The sequence below is a fragment of the Pteropus medius genome, unplaced genomic scaffold (assembly GCF_902729225.1).
Source record: "Pteropus medius unplaced genomic scaffold, Ma_sr-lr_union100, whole genome shotgun sequence".
In the NCBI taxonomy this organism is placed as follows: Eukaryota; Metazoa; Chordata; class Mammalia; order Chiroptera; family Pteropodidae; genus Pteropus; species Pteropus medius.
The window spans coordinates 9,225,067-9,248,037 of NW_024344241.1; the positions used below are offsets into that span (position 1 = coordinate 9,225,067).

The 22,971-nt window shown below is 34.2% G+C and overlaps 1 protein-coding gene across 4 annotated transcripts in view; it reads left to right on the forward strand.

Annotated features, from left to right (window-relative positions):
• The window catches only part of EXOC2 (exocyst complex component 2), a 205,444-nt gene that overhangs the window by 107,488 nt on the left and 74,985 nt on the right, over window positions 1-22,971 (forward strand). For all 4 annotated transcript variants that reach the window (XM_039869477.1, XM_039869476.1, XM_039869478.1 and 1 more), the window contains exons 13-19: window positions 7,783-7,907; window positions 15,852-15,917; window positions 16,083-16,240; window positions 16,622-16,743; window positions 17,904-17,965; window positions 21,854-21,934; window positions 22,401-22,460. In XM_039869477.1, the coding sequence (XP_039725411.1) occupies window positions 7,783-7,907; window positions 15,852-15,917; window positions 16,083-16,240; window positions 16,622-16,743; window positions 17,904-17,965; window positions 21,854-21,934; window positions 22,401-22,460 (674 nt within the window). The remainder of the gene's footprint in view (window positions 1-7,782; window positions 7,908-15,851; window positions 15,918-16,082; window positions 16,241-16,621; window positions 16,744-17,903; window positions 17,966-21,853; window positions 21,935-22,400; window positions 22,461-22,971) is intronic.

The following is a 22,971-nucleotide window of genomic DNA, read 5'->3' on the forward strand; positions in this document are numbered from 1 at the left end:
GTGGAAAATGATATTTCAAGCAAATGGCATTCAGAGAAAGGTGAGAGTAAAGGTATTAATATTGGATGAAATAGACTTCATAATAAAAATGGTAAAGAAAGATACTGAGGGGCACTTCGTAATGATAAATGGAATCATGCACCAAGAAGACATAACACTTATTAATATCTATGTTCCCAGTCAAGGAGCACCAAGATGCATAAAGCAATTACTAACAGAACTAAAGGGAGAAACAGACCAAAGCACTATCTTAGTAGGGGACCTAAATATCCCACTGTCGGATATGGACAGATCATCCAAGCAGAAAATCAATAAGGAAATAAAATCCTTAAATGACACATTAGACCAACTAGACATAATTGACATTTACAGAGCCTTTCATCCTAAAACAGCTGCTTATACATTCTTTTCTAGTGCACATGGAACATTCTCAAGAATCAACCACATACTGGGACACAGAGATAGCTTCAACAAATAAAAGACGTTTGAAATTATACCAACCATATTCTCTAATCATACTGCTTTAAAACTAGAGATCAACTGCAAAAAGAAATCAGGAAGAACCACAAATACATGGAGATTAAACAACACGCTACTGAAGAATAACTGGGTCAGAAAAGATATCAAAAGAGAGATCAAGAGATACATAGAAACAAATGACAATAATAGTACAACATATCAAAATTTTAGGACACAGCAAAAGCGATCATATGAGGAAAGCTCATATAATAACAGGCCTATCTTCAAAAACAAAAATGAGCCCTAACAAACAACCTAATACTTCATCTTTAAAAACTGGAAAAGAAAGAACAAATGAAGCCTAAAGTCAGCAGAAGGAAAGAAATAATCAAAATTAGAGCAGAAATAAATGCAATTGAAAACAACAACAACAACAAAACAATAGAAAAAATAAATGCAACAAAGAGCTAGTTCTTTGAGAAGGTTAATAAAATTGACAAACCCCTGGCTAGACTCACCAAAAAAAAAAAAAGACACAAATCAACAAAATCAAGGATGAAAGAAGGGAAATTATGACTGACATCACAGAAATACAAAGGATCATACAAGAATACAATGAAAAGGTATATCACACCAAATTTAATAACCTAGAAGAAATGGACCACTAGTTAGAAAAATACAACCTTCCTAGACTGAATCAAGAAGAACTGGAAAATCTAAATAAACCAATCAGCAGTATGGAAATTGAAACAATCATCAAAAATCTACCAAAAAGTAAAAGTCCAGGACCAGATGGCTTCACCAGTGAATTCTTCCAAACATTCAAAGAAGACGTAATACCTATTCTCCTCAAACTCTTCCAAATAATCGAAGAGGAGGCAATACTCCCCAACCCATTTTATGAGGCCAGTATCACTCTGATACCAACACCTGGTAAAGATAACACAAAGAAAGAAAACTACAGACCAATATCTCTCATGAACACAGATGCAAAAATCCTAAATAAGATACTAGTGAACCGAATACAGCAACATATTAAAAAGATTATACAACATGATCAAGTTGGCTTCATCCCAGGGGCACAGGGATAGTTGGTTCATCATACACAAATTAATTAATGCGATATACCACATAAACAAATTAAAGAATAAGAATGATATGATCATATCAATAGATGCAGAAAAAGCCTTCAACAAGATACGGCACCCATTTATTAACAAAATCAGTATAGAAGGAAAATACCTTAACATAATAAAGGCCATCTATGACAAGCCAACATTATACTTAATGGTGAAAAACTAAAAACCTTCCCTTTAAGATCAGGAACAAGCCAAGGCTGTCCACTATCGCCACTGTTATTCAACGTAATATTGGAGGTCCTAGTGACTGCAATTAGATATGAGAAAGATATAAAATGCATCCAAATAGGATACAAAGAAGTCGAACTGTCACTATTTGTGGATGACATGATTCTCTATATAGAAAACCTTAAAGACTCCACAAAAACACTACTAGAAACAATAAGCAAATACAGTAAAGTTTCTGGACACGAAAATCAATGTTCAAATATCCACAGCTTTCCTATACTCTAATAATGAAGTGTCAGAAAAAGAAGTGGAAAAAATAATTCCTTTTGCAATTGCAACAAAAAGAATGAAATGCCTAAGAATAAATTTATAGAAACAAGTGAAGGACCTATATAATGAAAACTATAAGACCCTATTAACAGAAATCGAAGAAGACACAAAGAAATGGAAAGATATTTCGTGTTCTTGGTTTGAAAGAATCAACATAGGTAAAATGACCTTATTACCTAAAGCATTATAAAAATTTAATGCAATCCTCATCAAAATCTCATTGGCAATTTTTAAAGAAATAGAACAAAAAATCATCAGACTTATATGGAAGCACAAAGCCATCCTGAGAATAAAAAACGAGGCTGGAGGCATCATTCTGCCTGACTTCAAATTATACTTCAAAGCGACAGTAATCAAAACGGCATGGTATTGGCAGCAAAACAGACCCACAGACCAGTGGAACAGAATCAAGAATCCAGAAGTAAACCCATATTTATCTGGGCAAATACTTTTCGACAAAGAAGCCAAAAACATACATTGGAGAAAGGAAAGCCTCTTCAATAAATGATGCTGGGAAAACTGGAAAGCCACCTGCAAAAGAATGAAATTAGACTGTTGTCTATTACCACATACCAAAATTAACTCAAAATGGATTAAGGACCTAAATATGAGACCTGAAACAATAAAATGCATAGAAGATAAAATAGGAACTAATAAACGCAAGGACCTTGGATTTAAGAGGATTTTATGAATTTGACCTCAAAAGCAAGGGAAGTAAAAGCTAAAATAAATAAATAGGACTAAACTAAAATGTTTCTGCTCAGCAAAAGAAATCGTCAACAAGGTAAAGAGAGAACCATCTGAATGGGAAAATATATTTGCCAGCAACACCTCCGATAAAGACCTAAATCCAAAATATACAACCATATTCTCTGATACATACAACTCATACATCTCAATAATAACAACAACAACAAAAACAAATGACCACGTCAAAAAATGGGCAGAGAACCTGAACAGACACTGCTCCCTAGAGGACATACAAATGGCTAACATATGAAAAGATGCTCAACATCGCTAGGTATTAGGGAAATGCAGATCAAAACCACAATGAGATACCATCTCACACCTGTAAGAATAGCTATAATCAACAGGACAAGTAATAACAAATGTTAGAGAAAATGTGGAGAAGAAGAAACCCTCATGCACTGCTGGTGGGACTGCAAATTGGTACAGCCACTGTGGAAAACAGTATGGAGGTTCCTCAAAAAACTCAGAATTTATTTACCATATGATCTAGCAATCCCTCTTAGGAATTTACCCCAAAGACTTGAAAACCCATATCCAAAAAGATATTTGCACACTGATGTTCATAGCAGCATTATTCACAGTGGCCAGGACATGGAAGCAACCGAAGTATCCTACGACAGATGATTGGCTAAAGAAGCTGTGGTACATATATACAATGGAATATCACTCAGCCATAAGGAGAGATGAAATACTGCCATTTGCGACAACATGGATGGACTTTGAGATAATCATGCTAAGCGAAATAAGCCAGACAGAAAAAGTTGAAAATCACATATCACTTATATGTGGGATATAAACCTAAAAGCAACAAATGAGCAGGACAAACAAACAGAGATTTATGGACATGGACTATAGACTAGTGGTTACCAGAGGACTATAGAGTAGTGGTTATTAGTAGGGTCAGGGAGAAGAGGGGAGGTAGATGTGTAAAGTGGATCAAATATAGGGGTTAAGTGGAGGGTGAAGTGGGTAAAGGGGATCAAATATATGGTAGCTGAAGAAAACTGGACTTCGGGTCATAAACACACAATAGAATATACAGATGTCAAATGACAGTGCACATCTGAAAATTATATAATTGTATTAACCAATGTTACCCCAATAAACTTAAAAAAGAAAAAAAGAACAAAGACTAAGAATTGTTCTCTGTCACTAGGCAGAATGCTAGAGGAATCCACCTGTTTTCCAAGAACCTTGATGATTGAGTGCTAACACATTAAGTAGTTGCAGAACTTCCAACTCAATATGATTATCTGGCAGTACTATTTAGTAGCTATTTTAATACTTCATATTAAGATGAATTCAGATAAAATAATTTTACCAATTAATCTGCTAAACAAAGATTCAGCTGAAGGAATCTTTTTGGAAGCTTTTGGAATTCGTTTATGTTTTTACTTATAATTGCCCAAATACTTTTCCTATCGTAAAATCATTTCAGTTTGAATAGTTATGTAATTGATGAATTGAACAAGAGAGTAGTTGTTTACTTTCTGTTCATTTACTTTGTGGCTTTCAAAAAGAATTTTTCTTTTAAATTGGTGAAAAGGCAATATTACTTATTTTTGTATGGGATGGACAGACTGATCTTTGAGATAAAGTGTCTATGTGTGTGTGTGTGTGTGTGTCTATATATATATGTGTGTGTCTATATATATGTGTGTGTGTGTGTATATATATACACATATATATATGTGTGTATTAACCATACATATATGTGTGTGTGTGTGTATACACACACACACACACACATATATATGTATATACACACACACATATATATGTGTACACATACATATATATGTGTGTGTGTGTATATACACACATACACACATATATATGTATATATACACACACATATATATGTGTATATACACACACACACACACACACACACACACACACATATATATATATGTGTGTATATATATGTACACACACACACATATATGTAGAAAATCAGGATGTGTGGTAAGCCAGGCTAGACTACACAGAGCTTGTCCAGTTTCAGAGCCAATGAGGACTTGGGTTCAGCTTAGGTTTTTTTCACTTTAATTTCCCAGTGAAGACAAGCCCTGCAAAGAACATGTGAGATAAAGATACCAGATGAGTTTGTCACAACAGGGATAATGGTCACTATAGCAGCATGGAGGCGCTCAGATCATTTGAAACATTAATTTGGGGGAATAAACCCTGTAAGAGTCTACTTGATACAATGCTTCAGTTTTTAGATTCTCTTGTCTGATTTTTTACCTTGTCATTGACCCAAAATATACCACGGCCTGTAGTATGTAAGCTGTGTAGCATGCTGCCTGACATTTGGAAAGCAGTTAGTGTTTATTTGTATTTGGTTAATCTGTTTCAGTTCTGTCTTCAGATGAAATATACCTTTTGTCTCATTAGGCTCATGTAATATTACCAGTAGGACTCCTTTCATTGGCTGGCTATTCAGTTGTAGGCTCTGTGAAGGCAGAGATCTGCCCTGTTCAGTATTTATGGTGTGCATGATAGACAGACTTTGGAGTGCAGCCACAGAATTAGCACACAGTGGACATTCAATAAATACTGGATGAATTAATCAGTACAAATTACAGTGTGTCCCTACATAAAGAACCATGCCTTTCCCATATATGACAACTGAATTTAAAGTTTTTGCCACAACTCATAACATAGACAAAGAATAATAAAGAAAGAGGTTCTGTAGGTCATAAAAAGGAAGTTTGAATGGCTCCGAAGCATATGAAGAGGTACTCAACCTCACTCACAATAAAAATGAAAAAGGCATTGTAACACTACAGTGTTACACTAGTTTGGCAACACCCCCACCCATGTTTACTGTTTGGGGTTTTATGTGTTCTCTTTGTTCATTGCTGAGGTTACAAGGAAGCTGCAACTTTCAAGTGTTGCCTGTGGATGTGTAAATAATCTCTGTAGAGGTCAATTTAATAATACATATCAAAATTACAATTCCATGTACTATTGGACCCAGCAATTCCTGTTCTGAGAATTTATTCTGTACTTAATCAGTTGGTCCCGACTTAATGTTGGTTCAACTTATCAATTTTTCAACTTTATGATGGCATGAGAGCGATACATACATTCAGTAGAAACCATACTTCGAATTTTGAATTTTGATTTTTTTCCCTGGGCTTGAGATATGCATTATGATACTGTCTTGTGATTCTGGGCAGCAGCAGTGAGCCGCAGCTCTCAGTCAGCCAGGCAGTCTTGAGGGTAAACAGCCAGTACTCTGCAGTGTACTATGTTGCCAGTGTTTTTTGAATATTGGCTTCTGTGCATGGTTAAGATAGGCTAGGCTAAGCTAAGCTGTAATGTTTGGTAGCTAGGTATATTAAATGCATTTTTGACTTACAGTATTTTCAACTTATAATGGGTTTATTGGGACCTAAGCCCATGTAAGTTGTGGAGCATCTGTACTTGCACATATACTTAAATGCTGAGGTACAGGTTATTATTTGAAGCATTAATGTTAACTACAAAAGCTTTGAAACAGTCTTGTCCATTAGAAAGGGACTTATTAAATTATCATAATTCCAAAATGTGAAATACTATGTGACTGGGGGAAGACAAAGAGGAATCGTTTATATATGAATATGGAAGAACTCCAGGATTTGTTGTTAAATGAAAAAAAAAAAAAAGTAAGTGTCAAAAGAGTGTATTTAGTATGCTTTCATTTATGTAAAAGAACATTTGGGTGAGGGGTGAACACATATTTCTGTTTGCTTGTACATATAAAAGATATTTCAGAAAAAAATCCAAGAAACTAGTAACAGTGGTTTCTTAAGGCAGGAGTTTTGAGCTGGGCAATGGGGGATGAGGGTGGAAGGTGGACTTTTCACTGTATACCTTTTAAGTTCTTTTCTGATCATATATTGTCAAAATTATTAAACATTTTGACATAAATAAAATACCCCTTCCTCCTGCTAGAATTACAACTGTATTAACAATAAAACTTTCTGCCGGGGAGTATTTCAAAAGGGAGCTAGTAGTTGTTGGTGAAGGAATTAATGAAAATCACCCTTCCTGACCTGTCTTTGAATAGAAGTTAGAAGTTGACCCCAAAAGTGCTTCTCATCATTGCTGTGAAATTAGACAGTGGGGATGCCTCTTCTCTGCACCTGTTGGAGGTTCTGAAGCAAAACAGGAAGGCCAGGAAGCAGGCCATGGAGGGAAGAGGAAACAGTATAGAGTGCAGTAAAGAAAGACAAGAGATTGGAAAAGTGATTAATGTTTACTGAATTACTGCATTTGTTTTTATTCCCACACTTATTCTTCCCATAAGAAATCTTTAAGACCTTATTTCCCACTTACTACAATAACTACATTAAATTATATTTAACCCAAGAGGCTTTAATATTTTTATTTTTCTTAAATTTCTTTGTTATAGGAAGAGTTCTTCATTACATAATTGTGCTTAAATATGTTCCTTTGTGATAATTTGACTTCTTACTGAATTTTCACCACATAGGGTGTATAGTGGTATTTCTGAGAAGTTGATATTAGCCTCAGACTTATCAGCCATGGAGCAGCCCTGTCTTTGCAGTACTTTGTTGTTTTGAGGCATGACTTTTTGAAGAGAAATATAACATCCTGAAGACAACAAGGTTGAAAAGCCAAAGCATCCACCTCTGTGAAGCCCTCCCTACTTCTGCTGCTGTGCCCTCTGGACTTGCCTGCCTCTCCCCTGCCTGACATCCCCCTTTGAGAAAAGCAGGGACCTCTGGTGAGAGTGTTTTCTCCGTGCCAGCAGGTTTTGGTAGTGTTATATGAAAAAGGAAATATTGCTCTATCAGCAAATTAAAACTACGCAGCCAGAGTGGCGCATATTTTTCGATGGGGGAGCAGCAATATGTTGAGACAGATTTTTATTCTTGATTCAAAAGTATTTTCAGAATATTTTATTCTTTTCTCTCCTTAGCATGGAGATACAAAACTCCCCACCGGGTGGCATTTGTTGAAAAATTGACCAAGCTTGTTTTAAGTCAGCTGCCTAACTTCTGGAAACTCTGGATTTCATATGTGAATGGAAGCCTTTTCAGTGAGGTATGGATACAAATTTGACTACAATGTAGCTAAGTCATTGTAAATTTCTGGTCTTGAAAATTTTAGATTCTGAAGTGACTTTTTAAAACTCTTAGAGGCCCAACACCTATTAAGTGTTGACATATATTTTAAGATTAGTTAAAAATGCTGCAAAGCCCTAATATTTAACAGCTGTATGACCTTAAACAAGTTAATTGTTCTGGGACTCAGTTTCCTCAACTGTAAATAGAAAATAGTAAAGGCATCTATCTCAAAAGGTGATTGTGAGGATTAAATGAGTTCGTCAATTAAAGAAAAAAAGAAAACTCAAAATATTTGCAAGGATTCTGAATTGAGTATACTGCCAGTCATGCCAAAATATGCATGAAATTATTGTGCTATGTAGACTATGAACAAATAATAAAACAAGGTTGAAATATTTGCAGTGTGCACACAGGTCCTAAATAATTCATATAATTATGGAATTTTCTAGTTGGAAAGAATTTAAAGATTCTGTTACCTAACCCCCATATGATCGGTCTACAGAAATTGTTACAAGCCTTCATATTTTCCCAAGTCACACATTTTACCTGGTATCTTAATTATATCATAATTGGTACATAGAAATTATGAACATAAAATAATGACTCACTTATATGGATAACATGTGGAACTTAGATTCATCACTCTCTGGTCTCACTTCAAGTTCCCCATAAAAGGCTCCTCGGTCCTAGAGTATAGATACTAATGTAGCTGCTAGGGAGACCCCACTTGTAACATGGAGAAGGCAGCTCTGGTTTCATGTCTCTACAGAGAACTATTTTCAGTCCTGAGAGAGCTGGAGAGGTAGGGATCTTTCTGAGTGTTAAAGCTGTTTCATGCTGCTTTTGCATTTGCCAACACAAAGAGGAGTAGAAAAAGGCTGAACAATTTTTGCTTTTTTAAACCAAGGCGCACCTTTGAGATTCAAGACCTGTCTTCCTTGGCAGAAAGTAGTTGGATGTCTTGGTATTCCAGGGATCCATCCAGTCTTATTTGACTAGGGACACACATTTAGGTTACACTTTAAAAAAGAGAGTTGTTCTCTGGAGTTGTTTTGTTTTGTGTTTTCACTGTATATTTAATTTTTATTTGTCCACTATCTCTTTTAAACCTAGTAGATCCCTAGATCCTTCTTTATATGAATGGTTAGTTATCTAAAACACAAAATTTACTTAGTGCATGAAAAAACAAAAATGATAATACATGAAAAAACAACTTCCTTAATGCAGGAAAAAAGTCTCTTAAGCATGAATTATCCCTGTAATTTTTATTCCTTTAATTTTAGCAGTGTATCAGTTACTGTACTTTATAAGTGAACATTTAAATATTATAGCAATAAATAATGTACATCACAACTTTCTTATGTTCTTGTATCACTTGTTCATACAAAAACTGTTGAAAAGTTAACTATACAGAGAAAGTCAGTCTGCTATAAAATAATTGTAGAGTTTGGATGGCCTTCATAAATACAAAGTTGCTTATTGCTGGCTGAGGAAGAAAATGTTTTAATTTCAGTTTTTCAGGTGTTCTGAAAATTTTTTCTCAACATCTACTTTCAAGAATTTCCCCATCAGTTCACATTTTTATTCACTTCAGCTGGATGAGAGTTGTGTGGCTGTTGTGCTAAGAACAGGTTTGGGTTTCTTGCCCTCTCCCAGTGTGGGGGACAGCTGCAACACTCATATGGTGCCATAGCTGCTGCTGCTTATCTGTTCCATCTCTAAATCAGATTGCTCATATGAGGACTGGAAAGGTAGATGCTTCCATATCAGTGCCTTGGACAAATAGTGTTCAGATTTTTTCTTACAGAACACTAGTGTTGAATTATTTATCACTTACCCAATATTTATCACTTACTACCTGTGACCTTAGGCAACTGTGTGCCCACTTCCATATGGCTGGTTTAAATTAAAATTAAATGAGTTAACAGAAATGAAGTGTTTATAACAATGTCTGACAGATGAATAAGAATTTGCTCTTATTTGGAATAAATATTCATTCCAGTATTTAAAATCTCATTGACCTAGTACATAATGTGTGTTCATGAACGAAGTTTAATAGCATTAAAAAATACAGGATTGATTAACTACTAGAGTAGTGTTGAATAATGTCGAGATGGATTAACTCATAAAGGATCATTCCCTTAGGAAATGGATATTAAACCTAGTTATTTGTTTCCAGCCAAGTGTTTTTTTCTTTCCATTTGTATTGGTTCCTATAGGTGGCCCACCACACATAGTCAGTAGTTGCCTTATCTTGGGTCCTTTTAGAGTTTTTTAAGTTCCTAAGAGTTTTCTGTTTGGAATATTTTGATGAAATGAGAGTACGTTTTCCTTTCTTATAGGTTATACCTAGTTATAGTATAAAAGTAAATAAAATATTTGGTTACAGATGAAAAATAAATTAGCTACTTTTGAACTCATGAACATTAGTACTGAAAAAATAGTTTTAATTAGTTGTACTGAGTTGGATATGTCTATGGCATGTCTACTTGTTTATATTTATAAACTTTTCTGAAACATTTATAATAGTAATTATTAATTAAATATAATTTACTCTACAGATTTGGGCATGTTTTTAAACTATTTGCCCTCTGTTGAAAGCTAAAAAGATACCAAAGGGCAGTAGAAGAGAAAGGAGTAGTTAGGAAGATTTCTGGGCTTTTGGTAGCTGTTATTTAATCTCATACAAGAAACCTCTATTTTTAAATACAGTTTACTTGAAATTTCTTGTTTATCTTGTTACAGAACTATTTTTTTTAAGAGCCCACCCGTTAAAGATTTGGATGGAGTTTCCAACAGTTTAAAAGAGCGTCAGTTCTTCAAACCAGTCAAGTCCATGTGAAGTAACACATGTGAATCAAAACAGTGAAATCTAGCCGTTGGTCTCACCACAAAGTAGTTTTGGTCTGTGTGTGCAGGAAAGAGTTAAGGTTTTTAGTTAACGAAATGGTTAATAGTAGGTTAAGATCTCACCTTTAGATATATTTTAAACACAGTGGTGCATTTTGGGGTCAAAATTTTTAAAATATCCAAATAATTTTTGAATATTAGGAATCAGCATTTAAAGAAGTTGTATAAATCATAGTGCATAAATTAAAATGCACTTTATGTTCCAAAATTAGATTTAAATAAATAGAGCAAACCTTACATAATTTAATATGTTGGAATTGTTCAATTCTTCATCATATTAAAACAATAAGTAGGTATTTTTTAATTAACAATTGCAAGAGGTGTGCCTTACAACTAATTTCCCTACTTTCTCCACTTTTCATATATTTGAAGATAAGTCCTTGAAGTTTACAAAATTATTCTGTTCAGTAGTTGTTATCATGCATTCATTAGCACCTGTTTGGTGGGCAAAATTGTTGTGGCAAATGTAGCCATAACTTTGACATGGTGTTTTTTAAGAATAGATTTTCACTTTTTTCTTTGATTTGAAAATATATCACAGGCAAAGGACTATGAAATAATCTTCCCGTTGAACAAGCTCACTAAGTAAAAAGTTCAGTATTAGGTACTGTGGCAGATACAACTAGAAAAGACACCATCTGACAATCAAGATACTTATAGTTTTATACTGGTATGACCTTTCATTGGGATAAATTATACCTTCCTTTCAGAATCCCATTCCTTCCTCCACAGCACACTAAACCAGGTATGTATGAGTCAGGGTTCAAAGAAACAACCAACAGGATGTTGCTTCTGTTTCTCACCGTATATACAAAGAGAAAGAGATTTACTATAAGGAATTGGCTCACACAGTTATGGAAGTTAACAAGTCCTAAGATCTGTAATCAGCAAGCTGGAGACTAGAAGTACCAATCTGTAGTTCCAATCTGAAGGCCAGCAGGCTTAAGACCCAGGAAGTGCCAGTGTTTCAGTTCCGTTCTGAAGGCTGGAAAAGACCAGTGTCGCAGCTCTCGTAGTCAAGCAGTAGGAAGTCCCCCTTACTCCGAGGAGGGTTGGCCTTTTTGTTCTATTTAGGCCTTCCACTGATTGGATGGCACCCACCCACACTGAGGAAGGCAAGTTGCTTCCCTCAGCCTACTAATTCAGATGTTAATCTCATTCAGAGACACCCTCACAGACACACCCAGAGTAATGTTTAACCACATTTTTGGGCACCCCATGGCCCAGTCACATTGACACATTAACCATCACAAAGTCTTTAATATAGATTTCCGAGTACAGGATGCCAATGTTGTTCTGTACCTCCCGACAGTGCAGTAGGTGCTGGGCTCCTTAGCAACATCTGAATTCATCACCTACAGCAGTCCTCCCAAACCCTAACATACACACAAAATTCTTAAACCTCTGCTTATCACTTCTGTTGACATCTTAAATCTCCAGGAGAAGCATTTGAGCCTGTTGGACTTTTCAGGCGCATATCACAGGGTTATGCCCCGCAGATCTCCTTTAAAGAGCATCTGCCATGTGTCTGGAGACTCAGTACTTCAAGTTTTTTAAAGAAACTCTTTAGATTAACCTAATAGTATTCAGAGCCGTCATGCTTTCTGATATGTATTACAACAGGTTCTGATGAACCCTAACCCTTGGCGGTCCCTCATTCACCAAACATTTATTGAATGCTCTGAATATGAATAGCCTCTATATACCAAGTACTGATACACACACACATACATGTATACACACATAATATACACACATAAATTTTAAAATATATACAGTATAAGTAAAATAATGACCAAGATATACATGACCTCTCCCCTCTGAGAGAGACAGAACCAAAATAAATTTTTAGAAAAATTATCCTAAATTTTGCTAATAACTATAAAAGAATCAAAAGATAAAGAAAAAATTAGACTAAGAATATCAATAGTGGATGAAGATCTCAAAATGGAGTAGTGGAAGAAGGTCTCAATATGGAGATGATGTTGAAATCGAAACTCTAAGCGTGAGAAGGAAACCGCCACACAAAGGATCAGAGGCAGAGAGAAACCTAGGAAAGGCACTTGGCATATTTGAAAAACAGAATGTCACAGCATCCAGAGTATACTGAGCAGTGGTTGAGGTTATCAGGAGAAGCAAGAAATGAGGCTAGAGGAGCAGGCAGGGACCTTCACAGACCATGGTAAGGAATTTGTATTCTAAGTGCTGTGGGAACCCATGGAAGGACTGAGTGGTAGAGTAATCTGACCAGATTTTTGGTTTTAAAAAGAGCAGTCTGATTGCCTATTCAAGAATGAGTTGGCAGGGAACAAAAGTCAAAGTGGGGAAGCTCTTGAGGCTGTCCAGGCAGGAAATGGTGGTTGGATTAAGTTTTTGTCAGTAGAATTGGAGAGAAAATGATAGATTTCATTTGTATTTTGGAAGGCGTATTGACCAGACTTAACTTTTGGCTCACATGAGAATGACATGCGCAGGAATTCATATGTAGCTCCCAAATGGGCTCCCAAGTGAGTAGGTGTGCCATTTTCAAAGTCGGAAAAACTTGAGAAAGAACATACTTGGAGGAAAATATGTTGGATTTGAGAGTCCTGTGAGATGGTCAAGAAGAAACATCAAGTAGGCAATCTGAAATTCAAATCTTGGCCTCTGAGGAAAGATTTGGACTGGATATATAAATTTGGAAGTGTGATATTGTAATTATAATAAATATATATTTGGTCTTCCTCCCCATTTCTGGCAATGCACTCCTAAAACCTTTGGAATTTCCTAAGCTAGAAATGATAAAGGTGTCTTTTGTTATGTTAACGAGGTGACTTAGGTCTCCACTTTAGGATTCAGGGCTGGTTGCCAGGAGAACCAACTGTACAATTAGAGGATTGGAACTTACAGTCCAACCCCCAAACCTCCTAGGGAACTGGGGAGTTTAGTCACCAATGACTTAATTAGTCTTCCCTTTATGATAAAGCCTCCATAAAAATCCAAGAGGAACAGTTCATAGAGCTTGTAGGTTGGTGAACATTTGGAGATTCTGGGACAGCGGTGTGCTCAGAGAGGGCTTGGAAGCTCCACATCCTTTCTCCATGCTCTGCCCTATGCATTGCTTCCTTTGACTGTTCCTGAGTGATATCCTTTTATAATAAACCAGTGATCTTGTAAGTATCATGTTTCTCTGAGTTCTTTGAGCCATTCTAGCAAATTAATTGAACCCAAGGAGGAGTTCATAGGAACCTCCAATCTTTAGTCAGTCAGTAAGAAGCACAGGTGACAACTTCAGATTGGCAACTGAAGTGTGTGAGGGTAGGGGTGTGGTTTAGTCTTGTAGGACTGAACCATTAACTGGAATCTGACTCCAGGTAGTGTCAGAATTGAGTTGAATTATAGGACACACTCCTAATGTCCAGAGAATTGTTTATCCATGTGGGGAAGCTATCCCCACCCCACTACAGACACATTGGAATTGGATAGAGAACCCAAATTGGAAGGCATTAGATAGAAATGATATTTGAAGCTATGAGAATAAATTAGTGAGAGAGTATAAAGAAAAAAGTCCCTAAGACCTGATAAACCACAACATTTAGAGAATGGCTATTTATCACCTCAGTAAGTAGGGGCCATGCATCTGCTTTTCTACACCTGTGCCACTGTATCACCAAGTATTATTTTGAATCAGAGCATCACACTTGACAGTAACAGAAAATAGGCTAACAGATATTCGGGGCCTTTTGGACTTACCTGAGTGGTCATGACTCAGATGGAAGTCATTCATTACATCTCTCATTTCTGAGACACACAGTGGAATCACTAGATTTAGTCACATCTGCCTCAGAAGCCTGTATCTAAGCCATCTACAGGGATCCATTATCCACTATATTTAGCCTAAGACTCTGTCATCATTTACCTGGATTAGTGCAGCATTCTTCTAGCTAGTTATGTTCCTAACACTAGCCCCTCTAGTCACTTTTCACTGTAACTTTAAGCACTTCAGTTACTTCTCATTTGTCTTGAAAATAAAGTGACAAAAACATCAGTTTCTGAGTTAAATACTCATGAAGAATTCTGAGTGTTATTTGCTACTGAACTTAGGAATTTGTTTATTGAACTATTATTGAGGTGAATTTCGGGTTTAGTTTTTTCAAGAACTAAACTTTCTTTCAAAGCAAAAGTACATTTCTATAAAGAAAAAATATTAAAAGCTGCACAGCTTAATAATTTTAAAATAATTTTAAAATAAGTGTAAATTAGAGCCTTGATGAGTTGTTTATCTGTGTGTATGTTGACCACTTTTTACCAGTATGTCTTACATTTTTGTTGAAAATATTCAGCAGTCATAACACTTCTTTTATGCACTCACATCAGTAATGTTCATCATTTAAACTAACTCTATATACTTTTTCCAGCTTATACATATGACATACTTATATTTTTAAATGAGCTTGAACTCAATATCATAATTATTTATAATGCATTTGTTATTAACGTGAACATTCTCTTGACATGTCTCTAACTAATAATACATGAATGCAGGAAGAACAATGATTTATATTTTTTTTACAATAAAATAACAGATATAATGCTTATATGTATAAATATTTGTCAGGGGAATGGAATAGATGTCCTAAGATTACTGAACATTAATTCAGAGTTTACTCTTTTATTTCCATACTATATTAGTGAGAAATGATGTTGAGAATGTTATCATGGGTATGATACTTTTAGGTTTAATCATATAAAATTGTTGATTAAAACAATATGTCATATTCTGCTACAAAAATAAAAATGTAGTTTCAGCTTAATACTTAGGTTCATTTATGGGAATTAGGTTTATTTGTGGGCATTGTACTTAATTATTTTAGGAAGATGAACTCTTGTTGGAGTAAGAAAGATTTTCTGATTAATCCTATGCATTCTTTTTAATGAAGTTATAACCATATTTCATGCTTTATATACAGCCTCTAAAGCATATCTTATTTTCATAATTATTTCTAAAGATAATTTTTTTTTAATTTTTAAGACTGCTGAGAAGTCAAGCCAGATTGAAAGATCAAAGAATGTAAGACAAAGACAAAATGATTTTAAGGTAAGTTAAGGATAGGTATGTAGATTTTTTTCACAGGGTACAATTTTCTCAGCCATAGTAGAAGACTTTATGTTCAAAATATTCATCATTGTTCAGGCAGAATCCTTTATTTGATTAATAAAGTTAGTGACTTTTAATGCACTTTGCTTGTTTATTATTGTCTAGAAAATGATTCAGGAAGTAATGCACTGTCTTGTGAAGCTGATCCGTGGAGCACTGCTCCCACTCAGCATCCCTGAGGGCGGGGTGAGGCAGTACGGAGGCTGGGAGGTGAAGTCTGAGCTTTCTGGACAGTGGCTCACTCATGTCATCCAGACCATAAGGTAAATACGGACACATTCTCCTCAACAGAGTAAACATTTTTTTGTCTTATAAAAAATAGTATGGGATATAATTTTTAATACATTCTACAAAGAATTTTACTTTGTCCTTTTGCCTCCACTGTTTCCCATATATTATCTAGCAAGCTCTTAAACTCTCCTGGTGCTTATGTTTAATGAGAATGTCATATTGGACATGCATCTTTTATTGTTTAATTCAGTGTTACTGTTATATTCCCTGTTATAGTCTGTCTTTTGCCTTATTTTCAACATAATATTAAAGCTTATAAGCTCCATAATGAATCATTATAGAATAGCTAAAATGATGACAGGGATTGCTTTGGGATCTCTGCTCGCTTTTGTTTTGTTGTGCTTATTTTACAGGCTTACTTATGAATCATTGACTGCCCTAGAAATACCTAGTGACATGTTACAGACTATCCAGGATCTCATTTTGGATCTCCGAGTACATTGTGTGGTGGTCACATTGCAACACACAGCGGAGGGTATGTTAAGAAAAATTGATGACATTTACTAGACAATGATTATCTAAATATGCCACCTCTTCCCAGCTTCCAAATCCTTGAAAACAAAAATTACTCTTAAGGAAATTGAATATTTTAGATTACCTATATCTGCCCAATGCAATTCTTCAAAAGAAATTTTTTCAAAATTTGAGATGTCAGACCATGCAGAAACTAAAAGATGGATGTACTTAAAAAAATATTTAAGGCTATAAGAATGTCCTTATGGCAAATTGTATGCGGAAAAGTTAGAATATAAAAGATATAAAATATTATCTCAATTTTGAAAAAATATATATATGTGTATATTTAAAGTTCAATTAGAAATATCAATGTAAAAGCAGCAGAAAGACTTTAAAATGGTTCTCTAAGTAGTAAAAATTGAAGGTGATACTCATTTTCTTTATACTTTTAGAATTTGGGGGATTTTTACATATAATTATAAAAAAAAAAAAGGTTATCTTTATAAAGTACTCCTTTGGGTATTAAATATTTTCAAAAACAATCAAAGACATTGTTATAATTGACATAAGCCATTACCGTCTGTCACCAGGACATTGAAGTAGGAAATTCACATCTATATAGAAGTAGTGACTAATATATTCAAAATGGAAAGGGAATGGAATCCAGGTGAGAAACTGAGCAGTATCCTCTTATTTCTTCACCTACTCCCCTTAGGGATCTGAGATAGACTGCAATGCTAAAAGTTTAGACAGGTGACATTCCTTTAGCCAAGTAAGAATCAGACTGCCATTGCCAGGAATGTATAAGATTTTTAATTCTATTTTATAGAATCGAAATTGTTCATTAGAAATGTTATATAGTTTATTTTGTACATGTTTAATATTATAAAGAATGCTGAATAAGTAATAATAAAAGTTATTATTAAACCTAGCCTAGCATTCTCCAAATTGGACTATGCAGTAAAAAATTTTATTTACATTAATTTTTTATTAGAAAAATCTGGTGAACAGTATACATTTTAATCCTCAAGCCTACCAGAATTACATTCTATCCTACTTTTCCACCAATTTTACAAACCTATAAAAAACAAAAACTATAACTTTTATAGATTTTTATCTCTCTAAAGTTCATTGCGATAACTACAATAAAACGTCCTTGTGTGTTTGTTTTTCCTGTAGAAATAAAGAGATTAGCTGAAAAGGAAGACTGGATTGTTGATAACGAAGGACTGACTTCTCTAGTAAGTTTAAATTCTTTTAAATGATTAATCATTAGTGTATATTCAAACTAAATGATATATTAGTAAGGAGCATATGTTCTCTGTATTGTAACTCTAAATAGCTTCTGGAATAAGAAAAATAAACTTTTTTTTTTTTTTTTAGGCAAGGCAACCTTTGGTTGACTTCACAGATTGCAAGGCCATTGTCAGTTTACAATCCCTTATTTTTTAATTTTTTTGTTTTTATCGTTTACGCCTACAGCACCTGGTCTTCCTAGGTGGTCTCCCATCGAAATACTAACCAGATCTGATCCTGTTTAGCTACCAAGATCAGACAGGATCAGACTTTTTCAGGGCATGGCTGTAGACAAAAAATAAACTTAAGTTTTTCTTCTCAGAGTCATTTTTGCTGAACACTAACCACACATATTTAAAAATTAAAAAACAGGATTTCTTTTAAAATGATCTTTTTCATTCTATATCATTACTATTTTTATTTGCATTACATTTTTTTTTAATTGATTATTTTTAAGTTACACAGCAACTTGAATTCAGAAAAGCAGGGTGGGAAAAAAATGCTATTGCTAACTCCTAAGCCAAAACATAATAAACAACAGACCTCCCCAGATATGTACACAGGTCAAACAAGAAATTATAACCATGTATTTTTCATTCTAGAATAGTTATCTTTTCTGATGGGACTTTTAGGTTTTCAAAATACCTTTGAAAGTAGTCTTTATGATTTATTATGTTTTCACATCTATGTCATGGAGCAAATTATGAGGGGGCAACTAGCAATTTCTGCCTACTTAGTAGATAAGGAAACTAGGATAAAATGGTTTTAATTTGCCAATATTTATAAAATAGTGATTGAGTCAAGGTTTTTTCCTCCTATTATCACCATTTTTTCCACAAAATTTTCACAATGCCATTGACTGTGTTCCCTGTGCTCTATTGTATCCCCGTGACTTATTTATTTTGAGTCAGGTTGTTGAGAAGCAATAATCTCATGTAATATTTCTTCATTTCCTCGAATTTCTGTCCTTTTTATTGACTGTCTTTTAGAGTTGAGGAATTTTTGACAAGTTGAAAATTTTCCTTCTATTTCTCCAAAGTTCAAGGTCTTTCTAAAGTTAATAATAATATATACAAGTATACCTTACTTTATATGTAACATCATGGTTTAGAACAGCAATACTTCCAAATTTTTATAAACCAAATCATATTTGAAATTAAGGAATTTATTATTTTTAATAAATTCATTGTAACTATAAAGGTTTTATTTTTTTAGAAAAATATTTTTATTTATTTGGTTTATTCTATTTTTCATAATGATTTGTATTTGAATACAGACTATCCTATAACTAATTTTGTCATACTCAATATTTGGAGGTGGGGCTGACCTGCACCATCCAATCCAGTAGCAGTGTGAGATGTGGCTTGTATAAAATACATGAGATTCCAAAGACTCAGTACAAAAAGAAAGAATGTAAAATACCTCAGCTTTTTATATTGATTACATGTTGAAATAATATTTTGACACATTTCATTATGTAAATTATATTAAAATTATTTTTTTCCTTTTAGTTTTTTTAATGTGGTTACTGAAAAATCTAAAATTTTATATACAGCTTATGTTTGTGGCTCACATTATATTTCTGTTGGACAACAGTGGTATAGGGGATAATTTACTGCACTGGATTTAGAATCATAATCTGGTTCAGTATTTAGTTCTGCTGCATCATAGCCATACAAATCTTAAAGCCATGCAAACTTAACTTCTCTTCCCCTAGTTACAGCAGCAGAACACCTTTTCACAGTGTTGTTGGTTAAGATTAAATGGGATGCTGTGGATTAAGTGCCAAACTACAAAGCTTTGTAAACATATAAAGGAGTTTTATTTATTAAACTAATACCTGGAATGTTATACCTTAACTGTTTTTAAAGTTCTTTCATATAACCGTATCTCACTTATCACAGCAAGCCTGGAAAACATTGGACCAGAATATACTGAATAACTTGCCCCATATGAAGTAAGCCAGGGCAGATTAGACAGTGAGTCACCTTGGAGCTTGGTTTTTGATACGTGTTTCACATTGGTCTTGTGCAAATGAGAAAATTTATATGTTCAATTTGAGAAAATAGAGCCTCTGTTTTCAAAGATTTGTGTTAAACATTTTTAAAAATTGACATAAATTCAACAACACTTAGCAATAAAATTGGTATTGGCTTTAGGTCCTTCTTTAGGTTAGTGTTTCTTGCATACACAGTCAGCCCAGAATGTGCTTACATGATAGCTGCCACATCTGAGGTCTCATTGCATGCTTATGTGATACCTGCCACATCTGGGTCCCAGTGTGTGTTTACCTGAGAGCTGTCACAGCTAGGTCCCAGTGTGTGTATATGTAATAGCTGCCACATCTATGATTATTTGATTAGAGTAGATAAGCCTCTTTGAAAATGCTTCGAAATGGTTACTGTAAAAACTTGTTTGTAGTCAATTTGAAGTTTAACTATAGTAGTAAGAAACTGTAACCATAGAATAACTAATTTCATGTTTGACCTCACACACACAAGCCAGAAAACTAAACCCACCACACCTTGTGGATAAATGATCCACAGGAAATCACACTTCTAGTGTCAGCCAATTCGTCTTCTAGTCAGATGTTGAAGAAACATCATACATGATATACTTGATAAAGCTGAGCATTTTTTAGCTATTCAGCATGGACCTCACTTAAGAGATAAAGTGAATCAATGTTTAGAATAAAAGTCTAGGTTTCAGCTTTAAGTATTTTAACCTAAAATCTGTAAAACTCTTAAACTTTGAACGGTGACTTAAATTATATTCCTCTAATTTATATTTAGTTAACATTTCCATAGTACCAATCCCATTTGTTTAAAATGAGATTGTTTTATCTTTCCCTGTAACTGGCGTAGGAAAACATTCCTTATTAAGTTAAATAAATGAATGTTAAGCTTTGCCTCATTATGCTTATTCTTTCAGGGAGGTATTATCTATAATTTGAATTTCACTTTAGTGCTCTGAAATACCTCCTTTAAAAGCATCCTGTTCTCATGTTGAAAATATCTTCTGCCTTTTTAAAATTTCAATAATTCTGAGAATTTTCTTCTTTCAGAAGAACTGGAGTGATTTGTGATAACTTCTAACAGTCAGCTAAATTGGTGATTCACTGACAATATGCAGAGATAGTAGATATTTAGACTGTCATTTACTCCCATCTTAACTGAAACTATTCATTGGCCCTCAGATATTCTCTATAAAAGAGAATACAAAAATAAGAAAAGTCTCTACAAAAGTAAAATTAGTTCAAATTTAAATACAAGAAATCTCAGTAACCACACATGAATATCAACATTTAACTTACCACAGTTGAATTTTGGATTTAATGCTCGCTATTATTATTATTATTATTATTTTAACATCTTAGATTTTCATACCTTTTGAGGAAGGTACATTGGATGGATAAGATCAGGTATCTAACAAACATTTTGGCTCTTTAAATACAGTTGTGGAGTATCTAGGAGATCGAGCTCATTCAGAATTTATCCTACAGTGTTTAAAATATAAACTCACTATATCTGCTTTTTATCATGTCATTTGCCTCTCAGAAGAGTAGAATTTTGAAGAAAAATTTTAGTTATACCTGACTTTTGTTTTTGTTGAATTAGATGTACTTTGGAATCTCAGGATTCACCCATTTTTAAATATCAAGTGCAAAACATGCCAGATCTCAATCTCAGTGACTAAGAGATTGTCAGTTTAATTGTATCTATTTCATTCTACAGATTTGGAAAATTGAGTTTTTGGCTATATTCACTTCTGTTAAATGTCTTACCCAATGCTTATTTTTGAATTTAAAGATATGCATTTTTTTTTTCCTTTAGCCATGTCAGTTTGAACAGTGCATTATACATTCTCTGCAATCACTTAAAGGAGTTCTAGACTGCAAGCCAGGAGAAGCCAGTGTAAGTTTTCTGTTACATTCAGCCTCTATTTCAGACTTTTCCAATGAAGCCTTAGGAGAATCACAATTGTAAATTTTTGAGTCATTTCAGCACAAGAGCTTTTTTTCCCTGACTGCCTGCTTGTTTTATTTCATTTACATAGGCAACTGATTTCTTGGTTCCAAGAGAGGCTGATGAAAGCTAAAATGTGAATATAAATGTTGTAGGTAGACTACCTGCATTTTTGTATACAAAGAAAGCTGGTTTTGGTGTTGTCAAGCAGCTCTATATCAGTGTCTTCTTGGGGCAAAATTACTGTAGTTAGAAACATTGCCTATAGTCCAGCTCCTCATTCATTGCCCTTTTCAGAGTAAGGTTGCTCACACTGGAAGCAGTTTTCCATGTTAACTTTTTATATTGAATTTCATATACAAAAGTTTTGTTTTCTTAGCTGTCCAGAATTTTTCACCAAAATTCTTTCTTACAGGTCTTTCAACAACCTAAAACACAGGAAGAAGTTTGCCAACTGAGCATCAGTATCATGCAGGTAACAAGTAAAAAAAGCACTGATGTCTTGAGCCTGAAATAATGCAAATTATTTGTCAATCCCCTCTTATTTATAATATGTGTATAATATATTAAATATATATATTTAAAAAATATATACATTTTTAAAACTATATAATAGTAAGTAACAAAATAAGATTCAAGGGAAAATTAATTCCAGTTTGTTTTAGCAGTACCCCAGTTTTTCATTTATATTACACTCCCCTGTTTTGTGTTCTTGTGCTGCTTTATATATATTTCTGTTAGAGCATACATTAAATGACATGATAATTGTTTACATTGTGTCTAGAGTGTTAAGTTCTTTGGGACTAGTGCTTTGTGGGCACATAAAGTTGAGTGTGTGAATGAATGAGAGAAAAGAAAAGGTGTTTTTCATAAAATACATGCAGGAACTTAGTATTTGGATCAAAATATCGGTGCTTTTACTTTTCTGTCACTTATGCAATATGCATTGGTGGGATCTATAGTCTATCACCTATGGGAGATATATA